The 21,551-nt window shown below is 31.2% G+C and overlaps 1 protein-coding gene across 1 annotated transcript; it reads right to left on the bottom strand.

Moving 5' to 3' along the window:
* Positions 1–4,456: 4,456 nt before the first annotated feature.
* LOC119609487 (homeobox protein B-H1) lies at positions 4,457–15,774 on the bottom strand. The gene is made up of 3 exons (XM_037964306.1): positions 14,783–15,774; positions 8,380–8,608; positions 4,457–5,256 (listed from the first exon to the last, which is right to left on the bottom strand). The coding sequence occupies exons 1-3, from the start codon at positions 15,540–15,542 to the stop codon at positions 4,668–4,670; spliced, it is 1,578 nt and encodes a 525-aa protein (XP_037820234.1). The 5' UTR covers positions 15,543–15,774; the 3' UTR covers positions 4,457–4,667.
* Between the last annotated feature and the right edge of the window lie 5,777 nt (positions 15,775–21,551).

Genomic DNA, 21,551 nt, shown 5'->3' with positions numbered 1-21,551 from the left:
TCAGTTTTAGTACAGTTCTAGCCTTACGATTCAATGAGTTGGGAAATTAGTTAATGTTGGAAGAACTTGGGAAGAATTAGGCATGGCACTCCCTAAAGGTACCTTAGTTTGGGGAATTATGTTGTTGGAGAGGGAGAGTAGGGAATGGATCAATCACAAATTCCATGTTGATACTCGAGTCTCTAGCTGAAGCAACTTGGGTACTTGTTTCCTATTCTTGACCCTAAAACTAGAATTTTTTTCAAAATTTATTTTAGTCAGCTGTTTCATAGGACAAAATAAGTAAAAACTAAACAAAACTTTTGAACAATTTATATAAAAGGCAATTAATATGTTCTTACAATTATAAAAGAAAATACTAGTGAATACAATGCTGTTTGGGAGAATGAATGGATGTGAGTAATAGTAGTATGAGTGTGTGTATAGAAGAAATTGCATCTACCACTACCACCCTTAATGACAATAATTGCATGCAACATGCATTTAACCGCAATTAGTACATTTATTAGGCCAAGTATTAAATAACGTAAAAGTTGTTGTTGTTTGCTGGAGCAGTAGTATTTAGTATGAGTATGTAACAATATGACAAGAATGTGAAGAAAGGGTGTCCCTTTTATAACAATGCCTTATAAATTTGATCAAAAATTCCTTCAAAATTTGTTTAGAGGAGTTAAATATTATAACATTTCATGAAATAGGAAATTATTGTTTATAAACTTTTGGGAACATATCTTCTTAAGGGACACCCTTCTCCAGTAGAGTATTGTTTTAACCCAAAAAATGCCTGTGAACTTAAAATGCATGTAATGAGCAGCCACTGCACTCTACCAAAAAATAAGAAATAAAAAAACGAACTAAACTTTAGCTGCAGGGACATTTAAACAACAAAAAACAGTTTTTGTTGTTGTTAAACTCCTGTTTATTGTAGTTGGTGTTGTTGTTTTTCATAAGTAATTTTGGTAACAAAACACGTAATACATTTAACACTAAACACTGCTTTTTGGAACGCTTGACTGACTACTGGCATTTCATTTCATTCACTGAAACACAGAGAGTGTGTAGGAATATTTGGTTTTATTTTTAATGTTTTTTCCTTCAACAGCCGCTTGACAGGTTTTTAGGTTTTTAAGCAAACAGTTTTTTTTCTTTCTTTCCTTGAGTTTTGGCAAACAAATTGGCACAAATGTTTTACAGTGCCCTAAAACAATGACTGAAAATTAAAAATTGCAATAACTAAAAAAAAAAAACAGTAACTACTATTTCAACACAGGACTGAACATAAATGTTATTGCAGTATTTCAGACTACGCAACTGTAATGCAAAAACCCTTTCATTAAACGTGGTTACGCTCAATTAAATATTATTGTTTGTCATTTAACTAACTGCTGCTGCTGCTGCTGTGTCGAGGGGTCTCCATTTACTCCATTAACCCAAGCCCGAGACAAAGCAACTATTCAGTTAAATAATTATAAAATAAAAACAATAAAATTGTTCAAATACCACAAATTAACATTTTTAATTATTAGTGGCAACAACATTTCTGCAGTTTAACTGTCAGTCGTTTAATGGAATCTAGTAAGTTTAGTTTCATTTTAATATGTTTCAATACAGATGTTAAATTGTTTGGAAATCGTGTTGTGTTTGACAGAAGTTCTTGTAGACATTTACGAGGGATATCTGAAAAGTTTGCTCTTATTTGCAGCTCTAGCTCAGATCTAGTTCAATTCGAGTTCAGTTCTAGTTCAGTTCTAGTTCAGTTCTAGTTCAGTTCTAGTTCAGTTCTAGTTCAGTTCTAGTTCAGTTCTAGTTCAGTTCTAGTTCAGTTCTAGTTCAGTTCTAGTTCAGTTCTAGTTCAGTTCTAGTTCAGTTCTAGTTCAGTTCTAGTTCAGTTCTAGTTCAGTTCTAGTTCAGTTCTAGTTCAGTTCTAGTTCAGTTCTAGTTATAGTTCAGTTCTAGTTCAGTTCTAGTTCTAGTTCAGTTCTAGTTCAGTTCTAGTTCTAGTTCAGTTCTAGTTCAGTTCTAGTTCAGTTCTAGTTCAGTTCTAGTTCAGTTCTATTTCAGTTCTAGTTCAGTTCTAGTTCAGTTCTAGTTATGTTCTAGTTATGTTCTAGTTATGTTCTAGTTATGTTCTAGTTATGTTCTAGTTATGTTCTAGTTCAGTTCTAGTTCAGTTCTAGTTCAGTTCTAGTTCAGTTCTAGTTCAGTTCTAGTTCAGTTCTAGTTCAGTTCTAGTTCAGTTCTAGTTGAGTTTTAGTTCAGTTCTAGTTCAGTTCTAGTTCAGTTCTAGTTCAGTTCTAGTTCAGTTCTAGTTCAGTTCTAGTTCAGTTCTAGTTCAGCTCTAGTTCAGTTCTAGTTCAGCTCTAGTTCAGCTCTGGTTCAGTTCTAGTTCAGTTCTAGTTCAGTTCTAGTTCAGTTCTAGTTCAGTTCGAGTTCAGTTCTAGTTCAGCTCTAGTTCAGTTCTAGTTCAGTTCTAGTACAGTTCTAATTCAGTTCTAGTTCAGTTCTAGTTCAGTTCTAGTTCAGTTCTAGTTCAGTTCTAGTTCAGTTCTAGTTCAGTTCTAGTTCAGTTCTAGTTCAGTTCTAGTTCAGTTCTAGTTCAGTTCTAGTTCAGTTCTAGTTCAGTTCTAGTTCAGTTCTAGTTCAGTTCTAGTTCTAGTTCAGTTCTAGTTCAGTTCTAGTTCAGTTCTAGTTCAGTTCTAGTTCAGTTCTAGTTCAGTTCTAGTTCAGTTCTAGTTCAGTTCTAGTTCAGTTCTAGTTCAGTTCTAGTTCAGTTCTAGTTCAGTTCTAGTTCAGTTCTAGTTCAGTTCTAGTTCAGTTCTAGTTCTAGTTCAGTTCTAGTTCAGTTCTAGTTCAGTTCTAGTTCAGTTCTAGTTCTAGTTCAGTTCTAGTTCAGTTCTAGTTCAGTTCTAGTTCAGTTCTAGTTCAGTTCTAGTTCAGTTCTAGTTCAGTTCTAGTTCAGTTCAGTTCTAGTTCAGTTCTAGTTCAGTTCTAGTTCAGTTCTAGTTTAGTTCTAGATAAGATCTAGTTCAGTTCTAGTTCAGTTCTAGTTCAGTTCTAGTACAGTTCTAGTTCAGTTCTAGTTCAGTTCTAGTTCAGTTCTAGTTCAGTTCTAGTTCAGTTCTAGTTCACTTCTAGTTCACTTCTAGTTCAGTTCTAGTTCAGTTCTAGTTCAGTTCTAGTTCAGTTCTAGTTCAGTTCTAGTTCAGTTCTAGTTCAGTTCTAGTTCAGTTCTAGTTCAGTTCTAGTTCAGTTCTAGTTCAGTTCTAGTTCAGTTCTAGTTCAGTTCTAGTTCAGTTCTAGTTCAGTTCTAGTTCAGTTCTAGTTCAGTTCTAGTTCAGTTCTAGTTCAGTTCTAGTTCAGTTCTAGTTCAGTTCTAGTTCAGTTCTAGTTCAGTTCTAGTTCAGTTCTAGTTCAGTTCTAGTTCAGTTCTAGTTCAGTTCTAGTTATAGTTCAGTTCTAGTTCAGTTCTAGTTCTAGTTCAGTTCTAGTTCAGTTCTAGTTCTAGTTCAGTTCTAGTTCAGTTCTAGTTCAGTTCTAGTTCAGTTCTAGTTCAGTTCTATTTCAGTTCTAGTTCAGTTCTAGTTCAGTTCTAGTTCAGTTCTATTTCAGTTCTAGTTATGTTCTAGTTATGTTCTAGTTATGTTCTAGTTATGTTCTAGTTATGTTCTAGTTCAGTTCTAGTTCAGTTCTAGTTCAGTTCTAGTTCAGTTCTAGTTCAGTTCTAGTTCAGTTCTAGTTCAGTTCTAGTTCAGTTCTAGTTCAGTTCTAGTTCAGTTCTAGTTCAGTTCTAGTTCAGTTCTAGTTCAGTTCTAGTTCAGTTCTAGTTCAGTTCTAGTTCAGTTCTAGTTCAGTTCTACTTTAGTTCTAATTTAGTTCTAATTAGTTCTAGTTTAGTTCGCGTTCTTGGTATGTTCTCACTCTTGTGCACCATTTAAAAGATCGAATAACATGTATAGAAATTAAAAGATTTGGTCATACGGTTCATATTTTCCTTTTGTAAAATGATATGCCTTACAAATGCGATGATAAAAAAACGCCTCCTTTTTATAATTTATAATACTTTTGAGCTTTTATTTTGCTTTTTTTATACGTTAAAGAAAAATTTCATTAAATTACATTTACGACTTAAATACGAGTACATTACACAAATTACAGAATAATATTATACAGATATTAGAAAAACAAACAATATTATTTACTCTTTCTTTCAGATTATTAATTTTGAAACAATTCACACAGTAATAATTTACAATTTCAATTTAATTATTATTAAATTATACATATCTTTATCACTTATAATTTAAATAATACATGCTAAATAAAAAGATAAACAACTCATAAATATGATTTTTTTTATAATAATATTTTTGCTAAACTACGAAATTTCTTTATACATTTAAATACAGAAAAAAAATAATAATTAGTAATGAGAAAATTATTAAATATGGAGAGAAAAAACAATAATAATTAAGTAACAAAATACATTTAATACAATCAATATTGAGACTTTCATTTTAAGTAATTTTTATATTATTAAACTTTAGCTTAATTAGTTGTTTTACTAAAAATGTTTATTTTTAATAATCTTAATAATTCCTTTAATCTCTTGTTGTTTTTTTTCAAATTGTGTTTAATAAATAATTTATTTGTTTATTGTTGTTATAACTTCAAACTTGTATATGATCTTCATCATCTGACTGGGCTTGTGAAGAACTATCTACTGAACGTCCGGGTGGACTACCGGGATTTAAAGTAGGACTGGGAGATCGGGTATCGGAACGTTGTATAGGTGAAGATTCTGCCAGAGGAGTAGGTGATGGGGTGGTAGCTATAGGTTTAATAACACCCAGAGGTGTGCCTGCGGTAGGACCACCATTGGCTGCCGTGGGGGAAGTAGCTTGAGCCCCTGTGGCCGTTTGATAGTAACTGCTTAGGGAGGATAAAGAACTAGAAGCGGTTAGATGTGAAAAGGGGGCGGCAGCTGCCGCTACTGGTAGACCAGCTAAATGTGTCATATTTGGCACTCCAGCATATAGACTATAGGGTAAAGGTTTTTGCATAGCAGCTGCTGCAGCAGCCTGTCTATAATACAAATCAATTGAGGAAGCAGGAGGACCACCATGTCCAGGTTGGGCCCCGGGATAGGGCCAAGCTCCTATATAGGGTGAACCACCATACAAACGTTGGAAGGCAGCAAAGTTGCCAGCTTCAGCTAAAAGCTCTAAGCCAACAGCAGTTTGACGTTTCCATTTGGTTCTAAAAGAAAAGAAATAAAAAGAAAATTTATTAGTTTTTTATGCCCAATTAAAAAAAATTATAAAAATTACAAGTTTATTGTAATTTAACCGTTATATAAAATTAAATTGCCACATTAAGCCTACTTTTAGGCGCCAACTTAATAAAATCACTTCTTTTCCTAACATTAACCATTAAATAGCTTAAATTACAAGAAATTATCTAAAGATTTTTTTCTTCTTTTTATAATGTTTCACCATAAAACTATGGCTGCGGGCCAAACATTTTCCATGAACAATTTTCTAACTGAGCAACTTTTAAAATTCCTAGAACATTTAAATTTTTTCCCTGACTAAGAGAATTGCGTTAACAAAACAAATTAACGTAAATTTTTGTTAACAAATAATTTTGTAATTTATTTATTTGTATGTATAAACTAGTGCTGATGCTTTCACAGCTCAGTGTTTGTAGAAGTAAGTTGGCAAATAAATAAATAAAAAAGTGCCACACGCACTTCTCTCTAACTAGCTGCTGCAGCATACGGTTGCAAGTTTTGTAGACATTAATTTTGTGTTACCCTTTTTGTCTCTTGTTGCAGCAGTTAACTATTTGCGCTACAAAATGTTTTATGGTTGGAAATAATAATGAATGTGTTTTTTGTTTTAAGCAGAATACTACTATTGCTACTCGGTGCTGCTGCAATAGTGTCCAGTATTTTGCTACTTGTGGCAATTAAAATACAATACAAGTTTTTCTTCAAATACTCATTGCGTTTATTAATAAATTCTACAGAATTCCATGAAATTTTCAAATGACTGCTTAAACATTTATGTCTGCAAACTGGACTTGTTGTTTGGCTAGAGAGTTTGAGTATTGTCTGGCTGCTTTAAAGTGACCATTACCACCAATGTTTATATGTAAGTGTGTGTCTGTTTTTGTGTTTTGGAAAAGTAGCTCCCGGTTAAAAACATTATTTTGCTTTAACGTATAACACATACGTTTTTCTAACCAATATAATTTATGACTTTTGTATTAAGAAATATTTATCTTTCTCTCTCTTGGAAATTTGGGTAATTTACAGATGTTTGTAAATGCAAAAATGTCATTGTATTAATGAAATGAAGAAATATTTGAAGTTTTTTATGAGTCAGAGGTGTTGAAAGCTATATTTAGATCAGTTCTTGTTCAGTTCTAGTTCAGTTCTAGTTCAGTTCTAGTTCAGTTCTAGTTCAGTTCTAGTTCAGTTCTAGTTCAGTTCTAGTTCAGTTCTAGTTCAGTTCTAGTTCAGTTCTAGTTCAGTTCTAGTTCAGTTCTAGTTCAGTTCTAGTTCAGTTCTAGTTCAGTTCTAGTTCAGTTCTAGTTCAGTTCTAGTTCAGTTCTAGTTCAGTTCTAGTTCAGTTCTAGTTCAGTTCTAGTTCAGTTCTAGTTCAGTTCTAGTTCAGTTCTAGTTCAGTTCTAGTTCAGTTCTAGTTCAGTTCTAGTTCAGTTCTAGTTCAGTTCTAGTTCAGTTCTAGTTCAGTTCTAGTTCAGTTCTAGTTCTGTTCTAGTTCTGTTCTAGTTCTGTTCTAGTTCTGTTCTACTTCTGTTCTACTTCTGTTCTAGTTCTGTTCTAATTCTGTTCTAGTTATGTTCTGTTCTAGTTATGTTCTGTTCTAGTTCTAGTTCAGTTCTAGTTCAGATCTAGTTCAGTTCTAGTTCAGTTCTAGTTCAGTTCTAGTTCTGTTCTAGTTCAGTTCTAGTTCAGTTCTAGTTCAGTTCTAGTTCAGTTCTAGTTCAGTTCTAGTTCAGTTCTAGTTCAGTTCTAGTTCAGTTCTAGTTCAGTTCTAGTTCTGTTCTAGTTATGTTCTAGTTCTGTTCTAGTTCTGTTCTACTTCTGTTCTACTTCTGTTCTAATTCTGTTCTAGTTATGTTCTGTTCTAGTTCTAGTTCTGTTCTAGTTCAGTTCTAGTTCAGTTCTAGTTCAGTTCTAGTTCAGTTCTAGTTCAGTTCTAGTTCAGTTCTAGTTCAGTTCTAGTTCAGTTCTAGTTCAGTTCTAGTTCTGTTCTAGTTCTGTTCTAGTTCTGTTCTAGTTCTGTTCTAGTTCTGTTCTAGTTCTGTTCTAGTTCTGTTCTAGTTCTGTTCTAGTTCTGTTCTAGTTCTGTTCTAGTTCTATTCTAGTTCTGTTCTAGTTCTGTTCTAGTTCTGTTCTAGTTCTGTTCTAGTTCTAGTTCTGTTCTAGTTCTGTTCTAGTTCTGTTCTAGTTCTGTTCTAGTTCTGTTCTAGTTCTGTTCTAGTTCTAGTTCTGTTCTAGTTCTGTTCTAGTTCTGTTCTAGTTCTGTTCTAGTTCTGTTCTAGTTCTGTTCTAGTTCTGTTCTAGTTCAGTTCTGTTCTAGTTCTGTTCTAGTTCTGTTCTAGTTCTGTTCTAGTTCTGTTCTAGTTCTGTTCTAGTTCTGTTCTAGTTCTGTTCTAGTTCTGTTCTAGTTCTGTTCTAGTTCTGTTCTAGTTCTGTTCTAGTTCTGTTCTAGTTCTGTTCTGTTCTGTTCTAGTTCTAGTTCTGTTCTAATACTGTTCAAGTTCTGTTCTAGTTCTGTTCTAGTTTTGTTCTAGTTTTGTTCTAGTTTTGTTCTAGTTCTGTTCTAGTTCTGTTCTAGTTCTGTTCTAGTTCTGTTTTAGTTCTGTTCTAGTTCTGTTCTAGTTCTGTTCTAGTTCTGTTCTAGTTCTGTTCTAGTTCTGTTCTAGTTCTGTTCTAGTTCTGTTCTAGTTCTGTTCTAGTTCTGTACTAGTTCTGTTCTAGTTCTGTTCTAGTTCTGTTCTAGTTCTGTTCTAGTTCTGATCTAGTTCTGATCTAGTTCTGTTCTAGTTCTGTTCTAGTTCTGTTCTAGTTCTGTTCTTGTTCTGTTCTTGTTCTGTTCTAGTCTGTTCTAGTTCTGTTCTAGTTCTGTTCTAGTTCTATTCTAGTTCTGTTCTAGTTCTGTTCTAGTTCTGTTCTAGTTCTGTTCTAGTTCTGCTCTAGTTCTGTTCTAGTTCTGTTCTAGTTCTGTTCTAGTTCTGTTCTAGTTCAGTTCTAGTTCTGTTCTAGTTAATTTCTAGAATTCTTATTATGCATGTTCTATTAAAATAACTTATATTTTTATTAAATATTTTTGTCTAAGTAACTTCTCTTACCTTCTATTTTGATACCAAGTCTTAACTTGACAATCACTCAAATCCAATTTATGAGCCAACTCTTGACGCTCCTGGACACTTAAATATTTTTGGCGTTCAAAAGATTTCTCCAATGTCTGTAGCTGATGATCGGTAAAGGCAGTACGAGCTTTGCGCTGCTTTTTACTCAAGCCACTCATGTCATTGGTGGAGCCACTCTTAATGCTATTGCCATCGTCATCTTTGCCACCTAAAAAAACGCAAAAGAAAACGCACAAAAAAGGGCGGAGATTAGTAAAAATATATAAAAACAAATTATTTACTTAACTACATAAAAAAAAAAAAACTTTAAATTAACATAAACTTGTAAATCTACAAAAAACTACATAAACCTTGTTTCCCCAAAAAACAAAAGACTTAAAACAGAAACTTGTTTTAGTTTAATTTCTTTGAAATTTGCTTTTGTCTTAATGTTAATTTTCTTTCATTTTATTTTAATTGTCTGGTGTGTTAAGCGTAATTTAATTTTAATTATTTTAGCTTTAATTTAAAATTTTTTTATTTCTTTTCAATGATTTATTAAATCATTAAATGTTAACTTTATTTTATTTAAAACATCTTTTCAAAATTTAAATTTTTATTTAAAAATAATTTGCATATTTCTTTTTTTATAAGTGTAACTGTCTAGCTGTCTGGGTATTAACAAATTGCACAATCTTAGACTTATTTGCTTATTTAATAATTGTTTTTGTGTTATTTTATTTAAATGTTAATTGCTTGTTATCTTAAGAATGTTTGTTATTTTCGTTTTTTTTACTAATTATTTAAAATTATTATTAATAATATATAAATTATTAACTATGAAATAATATAAAGGCGGCTTTTTTAAAGCTTTGTTTAATGAGTTATTAATTGCTAATTGAGCAGAGATTTGAAAGTTTGTGATAAAAATATATATTTATTGAAATTAACGCTAAACAAATGGTTATCGCTGATGATAAGAAGGAGTTTAATAAGTTAGCAAATAAATTTATTGAAATTTATCTTATAAAATATTTGTTTTTCTGAAAAATTTGATTATTTATGAACTGCTATATGAATAAGAAAAATGCAGTAAATTATACAACTAAAATACTTATTAATTAAATATGTTTTGCTATTTGCAGGTAAGCTGTCATATTATGGATTTGGTATGTAATTTTTTATATAAAATTTTATGCAAAATTGTATACAAAAAGGTCTAACTAAAGTTCTGCATATAAATCACAAAACAAGTTATTATTCCATATTAATATTTATGTTCTTTTAAACTTCCTTTTCTAAAACCTAATATACAAAAGCTCCTTCTGCTTTCTTTAGTCCTAGAGGTCATTTGCCAAAATATGTAATTTGCGTTCTTGAAAGCCCAAATTTCTTTAATAAAATCAAAATTTAGCTAAATAAACAAAAACCATGAATTATCCAAATAACAACTCCCCCTCAAGTAATGGAAATAAACGTTGTATTTAATTTTCGAAAAATAGACAAAAACATTAAAAAACCATTATTCTTTTTAGACTGTTGTTCTCCGCAAAATTTATGTAAATTTAGCTAATATTTAGTTATTTTCTTTATTACAGACACACACACACCCACATTAAGGCGAAAATAATCGCCATTTCCGTTAAATGAAAAGTAAATTTAGCAAAATTGTATGTGTTCTTTTTACCACCATGCTTTTTAAATTACTAGGAATTTATATTAAAAACAGAAATTAAATTTTATTTGAAAGGAAATATTATGTGAAATTGTTTCTGGGAATTATACTTAAAGCTTTTGAAAACCAAATGTAGACAAAGAAGTAAAGTTTTGTTTTTGAAATAGAGTTTTATTTAACTCTTTTTAATAAAAAAACTTTTTTTCGTCCTTTAAAAGTACTTGATTTATGGCGAAAATAGTGCTTAAAAAAGCTTTTTAGGTAGAAAAGATTTTTTGGTCAAAAGCTAAAGATGTAAAAGCTTTTTAGATAGTTGACAATAAGAGCTTTTTCTTTGGTCCTTTAAAAGTACTTGATCTATGGCGAAAATAAGTAGTGCTTTTTAAACTTTTTTTATAAAAATGCTTTTTAAGTGGAAAATATTTTTTTGTCAAAAGCTTAAGATGTAATAGCTTTTTAGTTACAGAGTAATTTTTCTAATTTTTCTTTTTGAGCTTTTTCTTTCATCCTTTGAATGTACACGATTTATTGCGAAAATAGCGTTTTTTTTAAATTTATGAAAAAGCTTTTTAATTGGAAAAAATTTTTTGGTCAAAAGCTTTTTAGTTAAAGAGAAATTTTTCTTACTTTTCTGCAGATAGTTGACAATAAGAGCTTTTTGAGCTTTTTTGAAGAAAGTAACTTAGAAAGCTTTAATTTGCTTTAAATGGTTTTTTGTACAAAAACTTTTTAAATGTAATTTCAAGTGCAAAAGCTGTTTGGTTAAATAAAGCTTTAATAAAGATATTTTTCTTAAATTAAAGCATTTTGAGTTTTTTGAAAAAAATAAGCTTAAAAACTTAAGTTTACACTTGAAATCTCAGAAACTTTAAACTCAAAATATTTTTTTGTGCAGCAGCTTTTTCGATGTAAAAGCTCTTTAGATTTAAAAACATTTTAGGTTTAAAAATGTAAGGAAAGGAAAGAAAGAAATTGGACTGTTTGAGCTTTTTTGAAAAATTATTTTGGGAAAAATTATTTAAAAAGCTTTAAAAAAAACAAAAAAAAAAAGATTTTTAAAAAATTATTTTTAATAAAAAGTCTGTATTTTATAATTTTGGTCCAAAAGCTTTTGTTTAAAACAAAAATTATTGAAAAATCATTTTGGTCCAAAAGCAGTTTTAAGGAAAATAAAATGGAATGAAAAACTTTTTGTTAAAAATAAGCTGATTTTTTATAAGAACAAACTATTTTCTGGTTTTGAAGCTTTTTCGAAAATAAAATGTTATATGTTTTCTTTTATTGATATTAAAGAGGAAATCTTTTTTGGAAAAGTAAAGCGTTGATAATAAAAAGCTTTTTAAACCTTGTGACTAGAAAGCTTTTTTGAGAGCTTTTGGAATAAAAAGCTCTAAAATTAAATACATTTGTTCGAAAGCATAAAGCATAAAGTTTAAAAAAAAAACGCAGATTTTCTATAAGAAAAAAGCACTTTTTTGGTTTTAAAGCTTTTTTCAATTCTTTTTTGGCAAAATAAACCGTTTATAATAACAAGCTTTTTATTTGGTTTTTTGTGAGCTTTTTAAATAAAAACTTCCAAAATTAAGTTAATTTGTTTGAAAAATGTAAAAAAACTGGGAATATTTATTTATAAATAAAGCTTTTCTTAATTAAAATCATCGTAAATCTCATTTCCGAAACTTTAATTAAAGTTACAAAAAGTGCTTTATATGTAATGATCGATGTAGCTTTTTAACTTAAGTAAACTATGACAACTATTAAGTGCTTTAAAATTTTATAAAATCCACTACATATTTCTATACTTAACAAACAAAAGCTCTTCAAAGCTTTATAACCACTCTATTATTATTTCCAACTATATACAGTTCTTTCTTAAAAACTCCATAAAATCCAGTAATAAATTTCATATTTTTTTAATTAAATACCTTTAATCCAAATCTTCTAAAATTCATTTAAAAGCTTTTATCAAAAGATAATCTTCACTTCCTTAAAACAATTATTCTAGACAAGAGGCATGATTGAAAACATTTAGACATTTTATGCTGAAAAAAAATTTTTGCTGATTGCGCTTCTTACGAAAAACTAAACAAACCGTGAAAATGCAATTTTATACAACTTGCAACTATAACTAGAAAAACATTGTTGTTGCTATTTTATAAAACATTAAATTGAAATTACAAATTTTTTTCTTGCTTTTAACTAAAGTAAATACATACATACATACATATGTATGTATGTGTGTATAAAGTTAAGAAGGAAAAACACTGCAAAAAAATCTATTACAAAGCACACTTTTACAGACAACAAAGAAAGAAAAGACTGTTAATATGTGTATTAATGTAATGTTCAAAAATTTATTTTATTATTTTTTTTTTTTTTGCAAATTTGTTGTAGTCTTGTTGTCTATTTTTTCCATTTATTATTTACATGCTTTAGTGATTTTTAAATTTCCTAACAAAATTCTCCATATTTTTTTTGGTTAAACAAAGTTTTTTAGTTAGAATTGTTTTTTTTTCAGAGTGTGTTTTTAGTTTAAACAATTTATGTTGTATATTTTTGTAAATTGTTTTTGTAAATAGATTTTTTTTGAAATTCATTGTGGTAATGTTGCTAAATTGATTGTTTTGTTCTTTATTTATACATACATATGCATGAAGAAAAAACAAAAGACTTAAGCGACAAAATTTATGTAATTTTCAAAAAAGGGGATTTTGGCATAAATTGTTTAGTTTTATTCCTTTTCTTTTTGTTAATGGGAACTAGGGGGTTAAAATAATTTATTGTAGGTTAGATGTTAACATGAATATGTTAAGTTAATAACTAAGAACAGTGGGAGATGATTGTAAAAAATATGTGAAAAAGTTATGCAGAGAAATGCATAATAATGTATTAGGGAATAACCTAAAGTTAATTGAGCTTTTTTTAAACACATTTTTATTGAAAATGTAATATTTTTATTATAGTGTTTTAAGTCATAAACTTGAAAAGGCTTTTTGTTAAAGAAATCTTTAATTTTTATGATATGAAAACGATTCTCTTTAGAAATGTTAGTTTAAAATACAATTTTAAGCTAAAAAGCTTGTTGTGTGATTAAGCTTGTTTTGGGCCAAAAGCTTTTGCTATGAAAAGCTTTTAAGCTGACAAAGCTTTTTAGGAGAAAAGCTAAATTTTATTAAAAAATGTCATTTCTATAAGTTAATTTGTTTAAACCTTTTCATATGGAGAAAAATATTTTATTTTTTGCAGAAAGCTTTAAGTTTGATATTCTATGGAAAAGGTCAAATGTTATGAATTAAATTGTTTTTAAATTTATTACTTGTCACTTTTATAAGTTTATTTGTTTCAAAATCTTTTCTTATGGAGAAAAATCTTTAATTTTTTGCTGAAAGCTTTAAATTTGCTACTCTTTGGAAAAAGGTCAAAGGTCATGTATTAAATTGTTTCCAAATTTCTTTTGTTTCTTTCCATATCTGCAGAGTGTTTGAGATTAGATTAGAATTAAATTGTGGAATAAAAGTTGATGATAAATGTGGTCATAGGAAACTTTTTGAAAGAAACATTTTAGAGGGGTGTGATGTACCACCCCCTTAGTTCAAAATTGTATATCATCTTGACTTAATTAAACGTAATTAATAGATTCGGACTGTTACATAATATAACTTTGCCGTCGGCAAATCGTTATCGCACATTTTCTTTATAAAATATATATTTTTGGATTTTTGCTCAATTTCAACAAAATTTTCAAGTGCTTGACACATAACTTTAGCATTGAAATGAAAGAGAAGATATTATATTATTTCTTTAAATTAGAGCCTAATTAGGCTCTTCTTTCCGGAAATTAATTCGCAAATCTAAGGCAATTGCACTTAAGATCAGTTTGCAGCTAATGCAGATTTAGCCTAAAAGTATGCAACCAATTCAACTAATATCCTGCAAACCAAAGTAGGCAAAGTTAACTATAGAACGCGTTCATAAAACTAATATAGTTGCAGTTTAGAAATTAATAGCTTTCATTCTAAAACTATTTACAGTTTTACGACCTATGTAAGTGTAGGCAACAGTTTTAATAATATATTTTTAGCAAAAATATGCAATAAAAATTAAATTTTTTAAGGAATTATTCATTATTTTACTAAGAAATATTCATGAAATCAATTGTAAGTTTGGTTTTATTTGCAGCTTGTTAAACTAACCTAAAAATATGCAACAAATTTAACTACTATCCCACCAACTAAAGTAGGCAAAGTAAATAGAGATAAATTAAATGAAAACGACAATAAATTGCGAATTTGAAAACAATATTTGTAAGTTAAGTCGCTCTTCTTTTAAAATGGTTTTAAGTTTTCATCCTTAAAGTATGCAACATTTTTGATATTATACTTTTAACAAAAACTATGCAATAGAAATTTGACAATAAAATTAGTATTTCTCAGCAATTTAACTTTTCAAAGTCAAGATTCGATAGTTTTGTTTAAAAGATTTCCTTTAATTTATAAAAAAAATTTTAAAAAGTATAATTTTTTGAAAAATTTCTGGTCTATTTCTAACTGTTAAAAGACATCTAGAAAAGTCGTGTTAAATTTCCTCTAAAAAGTTGCATTCAAAATCTCTAGCCTTAAACCATTTGCTTTCATTACTAACCCTAACCTTCCTAAACCCCACCAACGCCGTCGCATATCCTCTCACACCGCACCCCACCCTCCCATATAAAAATAAAGCTCACCTCACCATTACTACAAACGCTGTTATCATCCAAATGACCACCACCACCTCCACCGCTGCCATTATCACTGTCACAATCATCATTGTCCTGATAATCACTGCTATCATCCAAATCAACACCATGATTACGCTCAACAGCGGCAGCTCGAGCTGCTGCAGCAGCATTAGCGGCATTGGCATAATGTTGCTGCATGGCGGCTGCATATTGAGCCACATTTAAACCATTCGAACCGATTTGTGTGGCACCGACGGGAAAATGCATTTTATGATGAGGGGCAGGTGTACTATGATGATGATGAGGTATTCCAGAGCCATTTTGATGATGAGCCAAAGGATGTGTGGCATGTCCTAAAGGTATTGAAGGATGATGATGTGCAGGATGTTGTTGTTGTTGTTGCTGTTGCTGTAGATGTTGCTGTTGAAGTTGTTGAAGATGATGGTGATGTTGCTGTTGGGCATGCTGTAATTGCTGTTGCTGCTGTTGGGAATGTTGATGTTGTGGAGAATTTGAAGGTGATTGTTCCTCATTGTTGTTGTTGTTGTTGTTATTAATATTTTGTTGCTGCTGTTGATGTTGTTTGTAGAAAGCGGCTGCTGCATTGGCCGCCTCAACAGCTGCAGCGGCCGCTGCACTACCCGCTAAAATGTCATTAATCATAAAACGTGAACGATTCGGTTTCATATTGGACATTTTTTGATGTTCGCTATTCGTTAAGGAAGGTTGTAATATGGTCATTGAATCTTTCATTTCCACAACACTTTTCATAAAACTTTTTTAGCTTACACTTTGTTTTAACACTTGGTTTTTTATTTTATAAAAATAATATGTAATAAATTTGTTAATGAAATTTTTAAATATCTTTAAGATTTTTTTTTGAAAAATTTGTTTTTTTTCTATTTTGTTATAAATTGTTACATTTATTGTAAACGTTTATTTTTTAATATTTTTTTTTTTTATTTTTTATCTTTTCTTTATTTCTTTTAACGCGCTTGCTACGTTCACATCCACGTTCAAAACGAAACTAACCGCACCTGCCTGAGTTTCCGATACGAAAGTATCTTGTGTAGTTTGATTATTTTTGCTGAGTGTGCCTGAACTTGTGTGTGCCGCAGCAGTGTGTGATGAATGAGCTGAATATTTGTAGAATGAAATAAAAACCAGTAATTGCTCACTTTGTTGTATTTATGAAATAGTGGTAGTTGATTGCCAAGTTAAAAAGGTTTTTTATATTTTGTTGTTCTTGTCGTTGTTGTTCATTGTAACTTCAAATGGTGGTGGTGGTTGTTTTATTGCTTTTGTTTTTATTTCAAAACATGCGCTCTTGAGTTAACTCTAGCCATCCCTGTCTTTCTTAGGGGACTTATTCAAATCATATTTTAACAAACATCCGCCATATTGGTCTTCCTACTACCACCACTACTAGCTCGTAGTACCATTACATATACATACACCTAGGAAAAAAGTATCTCTGTCTCTATGCGTACAAAGTCTTATCGTTTTATCACTTTTTTTTTATCTCTCAGTTAAACATTTTGAGAGCGACCCCTCTTGAAAAAATTTTTTTTTTGTTAGCATTAAGGTCTCTGGTCTTTAGTACCAATATTTAACTGTCATGTTTTTTTTTTCTTCAAAAACATTAAGTGTTCAATCTTCCTTTTCACCACCTTTAATCTCTCAGTTACACTCGCCTAAACAATGTTTGCTTGTGTGTTTTTGTAAGAGTGCCAGAGTGTTTAAATATTTTCTCTACCATTTGATTTTCTAATTGTTTGTTTTGTCAGTTTTATTAGACAATTTTGTAACGGAAGCAATTGTGTTTTTGTTTTCTTAATACATATTTTTGAACAACAAAATGTTAAACTTCCCCTTTATTTGCTTTCAATTCAAAGAGGTGAATTTCAATTCACCACTCTCTTTCTTACGGTGTTTCAGTTGTTTGGAGGGGAGTCTATTTTTACTTAAGTATAAGTGAGTTTTGTGTTACAGTTAGTTTTGTTTTCTTTTTATAGCATGTCTGTCGTCTGCTTAAGTTGTTTTTTGTTTGAGTTGAATTTGTCGTTTTTTTTATTGAAGGGGCTGTTGACAGCCATTTTTCAAATTGTTCGTATTGAGAAATTATTTTAACTCATACTTGTGCAAAAGCGTTTCTTTTTTTGCTGCTTCAAATTGTGAAATGTTTTTGAAAATTTTATGTGCGTTTTATTTTTGTTTGAATGCTGCTTTTAGGGTTTTTAATTAAATAATTAATTTTTATGCAAGTTTTTTCTTGTTAAAATTGGCAAATTATATAATCATTTTATTTTTCTAAAACTTTGAATTCTGTGTAAAAAGGGCTAAAAATGTGAAAATTATTTAAAATTATTACAAGTAAGAATGGTATATACGAGTGGTAGATGCCGAATTTTATATAACCACGACCAAACGCTTGACATATGTACATATATACATATGTATGTACATATGTAAAGAAATCGTTGAGCATCAGATTAATTTTCGAAAAAGACAGACAGACGGACAGGTGGACGTGCAAGGCTGGACCGTCTTAGAAGTTAATACTGACCTCAGAAGCACTTTCTGAATCGATTTAGCTACGTCCGTCTATCTGTCTGTCTGTCTGTGTATCCATGTAAACCTTGTGCGCACTCTACAGGTCGCAATTTGCAAGATAATTTGAAGAAATTTGACACAAGGATCATGTCTATTTAAAATGGTTAAAATCGGTCCATTATTTTGTATAGCCCCCATACAACCGTACCCCCCGAATAATGCTTTTGAGCTCATAAATATGTTAAATGTTTTTGTATCACTTCAAAAATCGTAATGATCAGGCCTCATTTGAAAATGAGAAAATGACTTGATAGCCTAAAATTCACTTATAAACACTTTGTAAACAAGTTTTTAAATCGTTCCTTTAGAGAGCTTTCTGGCGAATTCATAGTAAAAACAACATTACAAATAGTTTTTATGAAAGCTTTCTGGTAGTCAAACCATTTCCTGTGGAATCCTAGAAAGATAATAAAAATTTTAAGCGAAATGGAGCTCCCCCCCTCTGCGCAAAAGTTTCATAAGATTAGCTTAATAGTCCACAACTCTCATGGTGCGTAACGATGACCAAGTGGCTTGCACCGTAAGCCAAGAACATATCCTCGTTATTAATTTAAAAAGATGAGCCCCATGTGCTAAACTGAAAGATATGAACTTGGATAATACAGGCCTACAATATTTGAAAAAAGTCAAAACCCTGAGACCAATCTATACTTTTCTAAAGGATTGAGCCACATACATTTTTTTTCATTCAGCTCATCAGAAAATCGTTGTTCAATAATCGTGTAATTAATCCTCTTTGTGAAGTCTTAAGACTTTTTATTTCAGTACCCGTTCGAGGCATGCAAGGCAACCAAAGACTCCCAGTTAAAACTGGAATGTTCTATACTCTCAATAGGAACTCAAGGTTACTACTTCTTTTAGTGGGCGTGGCGGCTAGGAATCTTCTAAGACTATATGAGTTTTCGTTAGACAAACCTTCGCGTGACGACCACACAAAAATTCTGTATGATGTAGGTCTACTTGATCAGGGTAATTCCTCTCGGATCCAAGATGGTTCCCCGTACGGGTGCTGGTGTCTATATCGCTGATATCAACATAAAACAGTCCTTCAAACTCCCTGACGAATGTAGTGTCTTCCAAGCAGAGATCCTAGCGACGGAACTGATACGGAATCATATCGATCCGGGGTCAGTTATGACAATTTATGTTTATAGTTAAGCTGCTCTTAGAGCATTGGCTTGTTGTCACAAGGTACATTCGCGCCTAGTTGTAGATTGAAGAAATGCCCTTAGGGACATTATGAGACTGTTTGTAATTAGATTGTGTTGGGTGCCGGCGCACTGTAATGTGCATGGTTATGAGGTTGCGGACGAACTAGCTAGATTAGGTTCGAACCTTGATATAGGTGACAGAGAAAGGATGGACATCATAAACCAGTCCTGGATTAGTAGATTGGATTGTAGAGTATCAAACCCCTTTGGCCAAAACTTGATATGGGGGCTACCAAAATACTTATAGGACTGCATAGACGCAGTCTAAGAATTTTGATAGGGATGCTTATGGCGCATTGCTCAGTTAGGTCCTTTTTCAGTAAGTGAGACAGCAGTATACCGGACTATCGTAGGTTAAGTGAGGATAAGGAGGAAATAGAATCGATCGAGCATATAATATGCTACTGTCATAGGATACAGAATTTCAGGCTGAAATGGCTAGGGATTAGGTTCTTTAACGAAATGGGGGATATTGCGAATCTTAACCCTCGCAGTTTACTAGGCTTAGCAATATGGTAAAAGACAAGAATGTCAAACATAACAAAAAGGAAGCTTGGGCAATTAAAAGACATTTCTCACTCAAACTAAACATTTTCCTAAATTTTCTTTTAAAAGGTCCGGAAAAAAAATTTAATTCAAAAAGTTCTTTGATAATTACATTACATTGACTTAAAAATAATTTTAACTAAATACAACTAAGCTTCCTTGCTGTTCCCATGACCCAACAGATGGTTCTTCAATTAATATTCTTTAATTAACCAATGAAAGTGCAAAAAATATCAACCACAAAATTACCAATAACATTCGAAATACGAAAACGGAAGTAAAATTTCAAATGTTACGCTTTTTAACAGAAAACACAGCAACAACTAGAACAATAATTACAAAAAAAAACGTAATTAGATCAATAATAATTTGTCCGCAATATGTCTTAAAATGAAACGCGGCAAGACTTCTAAACAATTTGATTGATTTCTTAACGCTATGGCGGAAAGAGAACAATTGTGAAGGGGCCTTTAAAAAGGATAATGATGATTGAAGCAGACACATACACACACACAAATAGTGGGTTTGTTTAAACAATTGTCTGCTTGATCAAGAAAAGTAATTTTCTAATTACGACGACTACAATTGTGCGGTTTCAGGTTAAATGAACCTAAAAGCAAAATGAAAACTCTACCACAAACGCCAACAATAACAACAATAACTCGTCTAATACGATCATTGTAAATGAGCATGCGCGCCCACTGTGATCATGAAATTAATGTCGGCTTTCTAAAGGTTTTACATGTTTAATTTGACAGGAGAAACGAGTAAATGGAAAAACAAATGCGAATGTGAACGATTAAAAAAGGAGCATCAACAAGAAAGAAAATATCTACCAATCTGTCTGTCTGTCTTTCATTGTGCAAATGAAAAAACAAGGAAGGGTGCCTCTGTTAACCTTTATTAGTTACAAATGAGGTGCTTTTCCATCTGTTTTGTTTCTTTTGTTTGTTATCATGTTCAATTATTGGAAATATTTGTTATTTAAATAGAAATTTTAGTTTAAAATTTATTTGTGGTTTTATAGTATTTTTGGTGTGTTTGCGGTTGAATTGTATATATAATTGCAAATAATTGTAATTATCCTTTAAATGCTAGAGAGAAGACAACAGCGTTGTTGTGTATAAGAAAAAAAATTTGCCAACTTTGTTGAAGAATATCAAGTACTTAGAATACAAAAAAAGCCTGCAGTTTGTGGCATGCAGCCGCTCAGAAAATTTAGAGTGTGTGTGTTCCTATAGAGCACACGTGTTAAAATTGTTTTGCAAATGCCATTCATTCAAATTCATTGCAACAAAAATACCAACAATAACAATAATATAGTTTGTGGTTTCATTATTTCCTTCATGGACACTTACATTGCATGCAATTGTATTGTATTATTGCTTTTGCACGTTGACTGAACTTTAAATCAACAAAACTCTCACAGTTGGATGTATATAGGATAACAACCATGAAGCGAGCGTCTTTCTATTATTTAAAATATTTCTTGAACTTTATAAAGGAAGGAATTACAATTACATAATATTGATTCGACAAGAGAAGAATCAACTTGATTCGACTACAGGAGAATCAACCTCATTCAACTAGAGGAACATCAACTTGATTCTACTAGATGAGAATCAACTTGCTTCTACTAGAGGAGAATCAACTTGTTTCTACTAGAGGAGAATCAACTTGATTCTACTGGACGAGAATCAACTAGATTCGACTAGAGAAGGAGAATCAACTAGATTCGACTAGAGGAGGAGAATCAACTAGATTCGACTAGAGGAGGAGAATCAACTAGATTCGACTAGAGGAGGATAATCAACTAAATAGGACTAGGGAAGAATCAACTAGATTTGATTAGAGGAGAATCAGTTTGATTCGACTAGAGGAGAATTAATTTGATCCGACTAGAGGAGAATCAATTTGATTCGACTAGAGGAGAATCAATTTGTTTCGACTAGAGGAGAATCAACTTGAGTCGACTAGAGGAGAATCAATTTGATTCGACTAGAGGAGAATCAATTTGATTCGACTAGAGGAGAATCAGTTTGATTCGACTAGAGGAGAATCAATTTGATTCGACTAGAGGAGAATCAACTTGATTCGACTAGTGGAGAATCACCATGATTCGACTAGATGAGAATCAACATGATTCGACTAGATGAGAATCAACATGATTAGACTAGATAAGAATCAACATGATTAGACTAGAGAAGAATCAACATGATTCGACTAGAGGAGAATCCACATGATTTGACTACAGGAGAATCAACATGATTCTCCTAGAGGAGAATCAACATTATTCGACTAGAGGAGAATCAACATGATTCGACTAGAGGAGAATCAACTTGATTCGAATAGAGGAGAATCAACTTGATTCGAATAGAGGAGAATCAACTTGAGTCGAATAGAGGAGAAT

This window comes from Lucilia sericata, unplaced genomic scaffold, assembly GCF_015586225.1.
Source record: "Lucilia sericata isolate MDLA Ls3-8-SP2 unplaced genomic scaffold, ASM1558622v1 Contig000990F_arrow, whole genome shotgun sequence".
In the NCBI taxonomy this organism is placed as follows: domain Eukaryota; kingdom Metazoa; phylum Arthropoda; class Insecta; order Diptera; family Calliphoridae; genus Lucilia; species Lucilia sericata.
This window is presented reverse-complemented; position numbering and strand designations above follow the sequence as displayed.

What these genes read in the sequence shown, in the direction of transcription:
- LOC119609487 (XM_037964306.1), bottom strand. Translation starts at nt 15,542, where the DNA reads ATGAAAAGTGTTGTGGAAATGAAAGATTCAATGACCATATTACAACCT. An exon ending in TAACAGCGTTTGTAGTAATG is followed by an intron (nt 8,609 to 14,782) that starts GTGAGGTGAGCT and finishes GCGTTTTTTTAG; the next exon opens with GTGGCAAAGATGACGATGGC. An exon ending in ACTTGGTATCAAAATAGAAG is followed by an intron (nt 5,257 to 8,379) that starts GTAAGAGAAGTT and finishes CTTTTCTTTTAG; the next exon opens with AACCAAATGGAAACGTCAAA.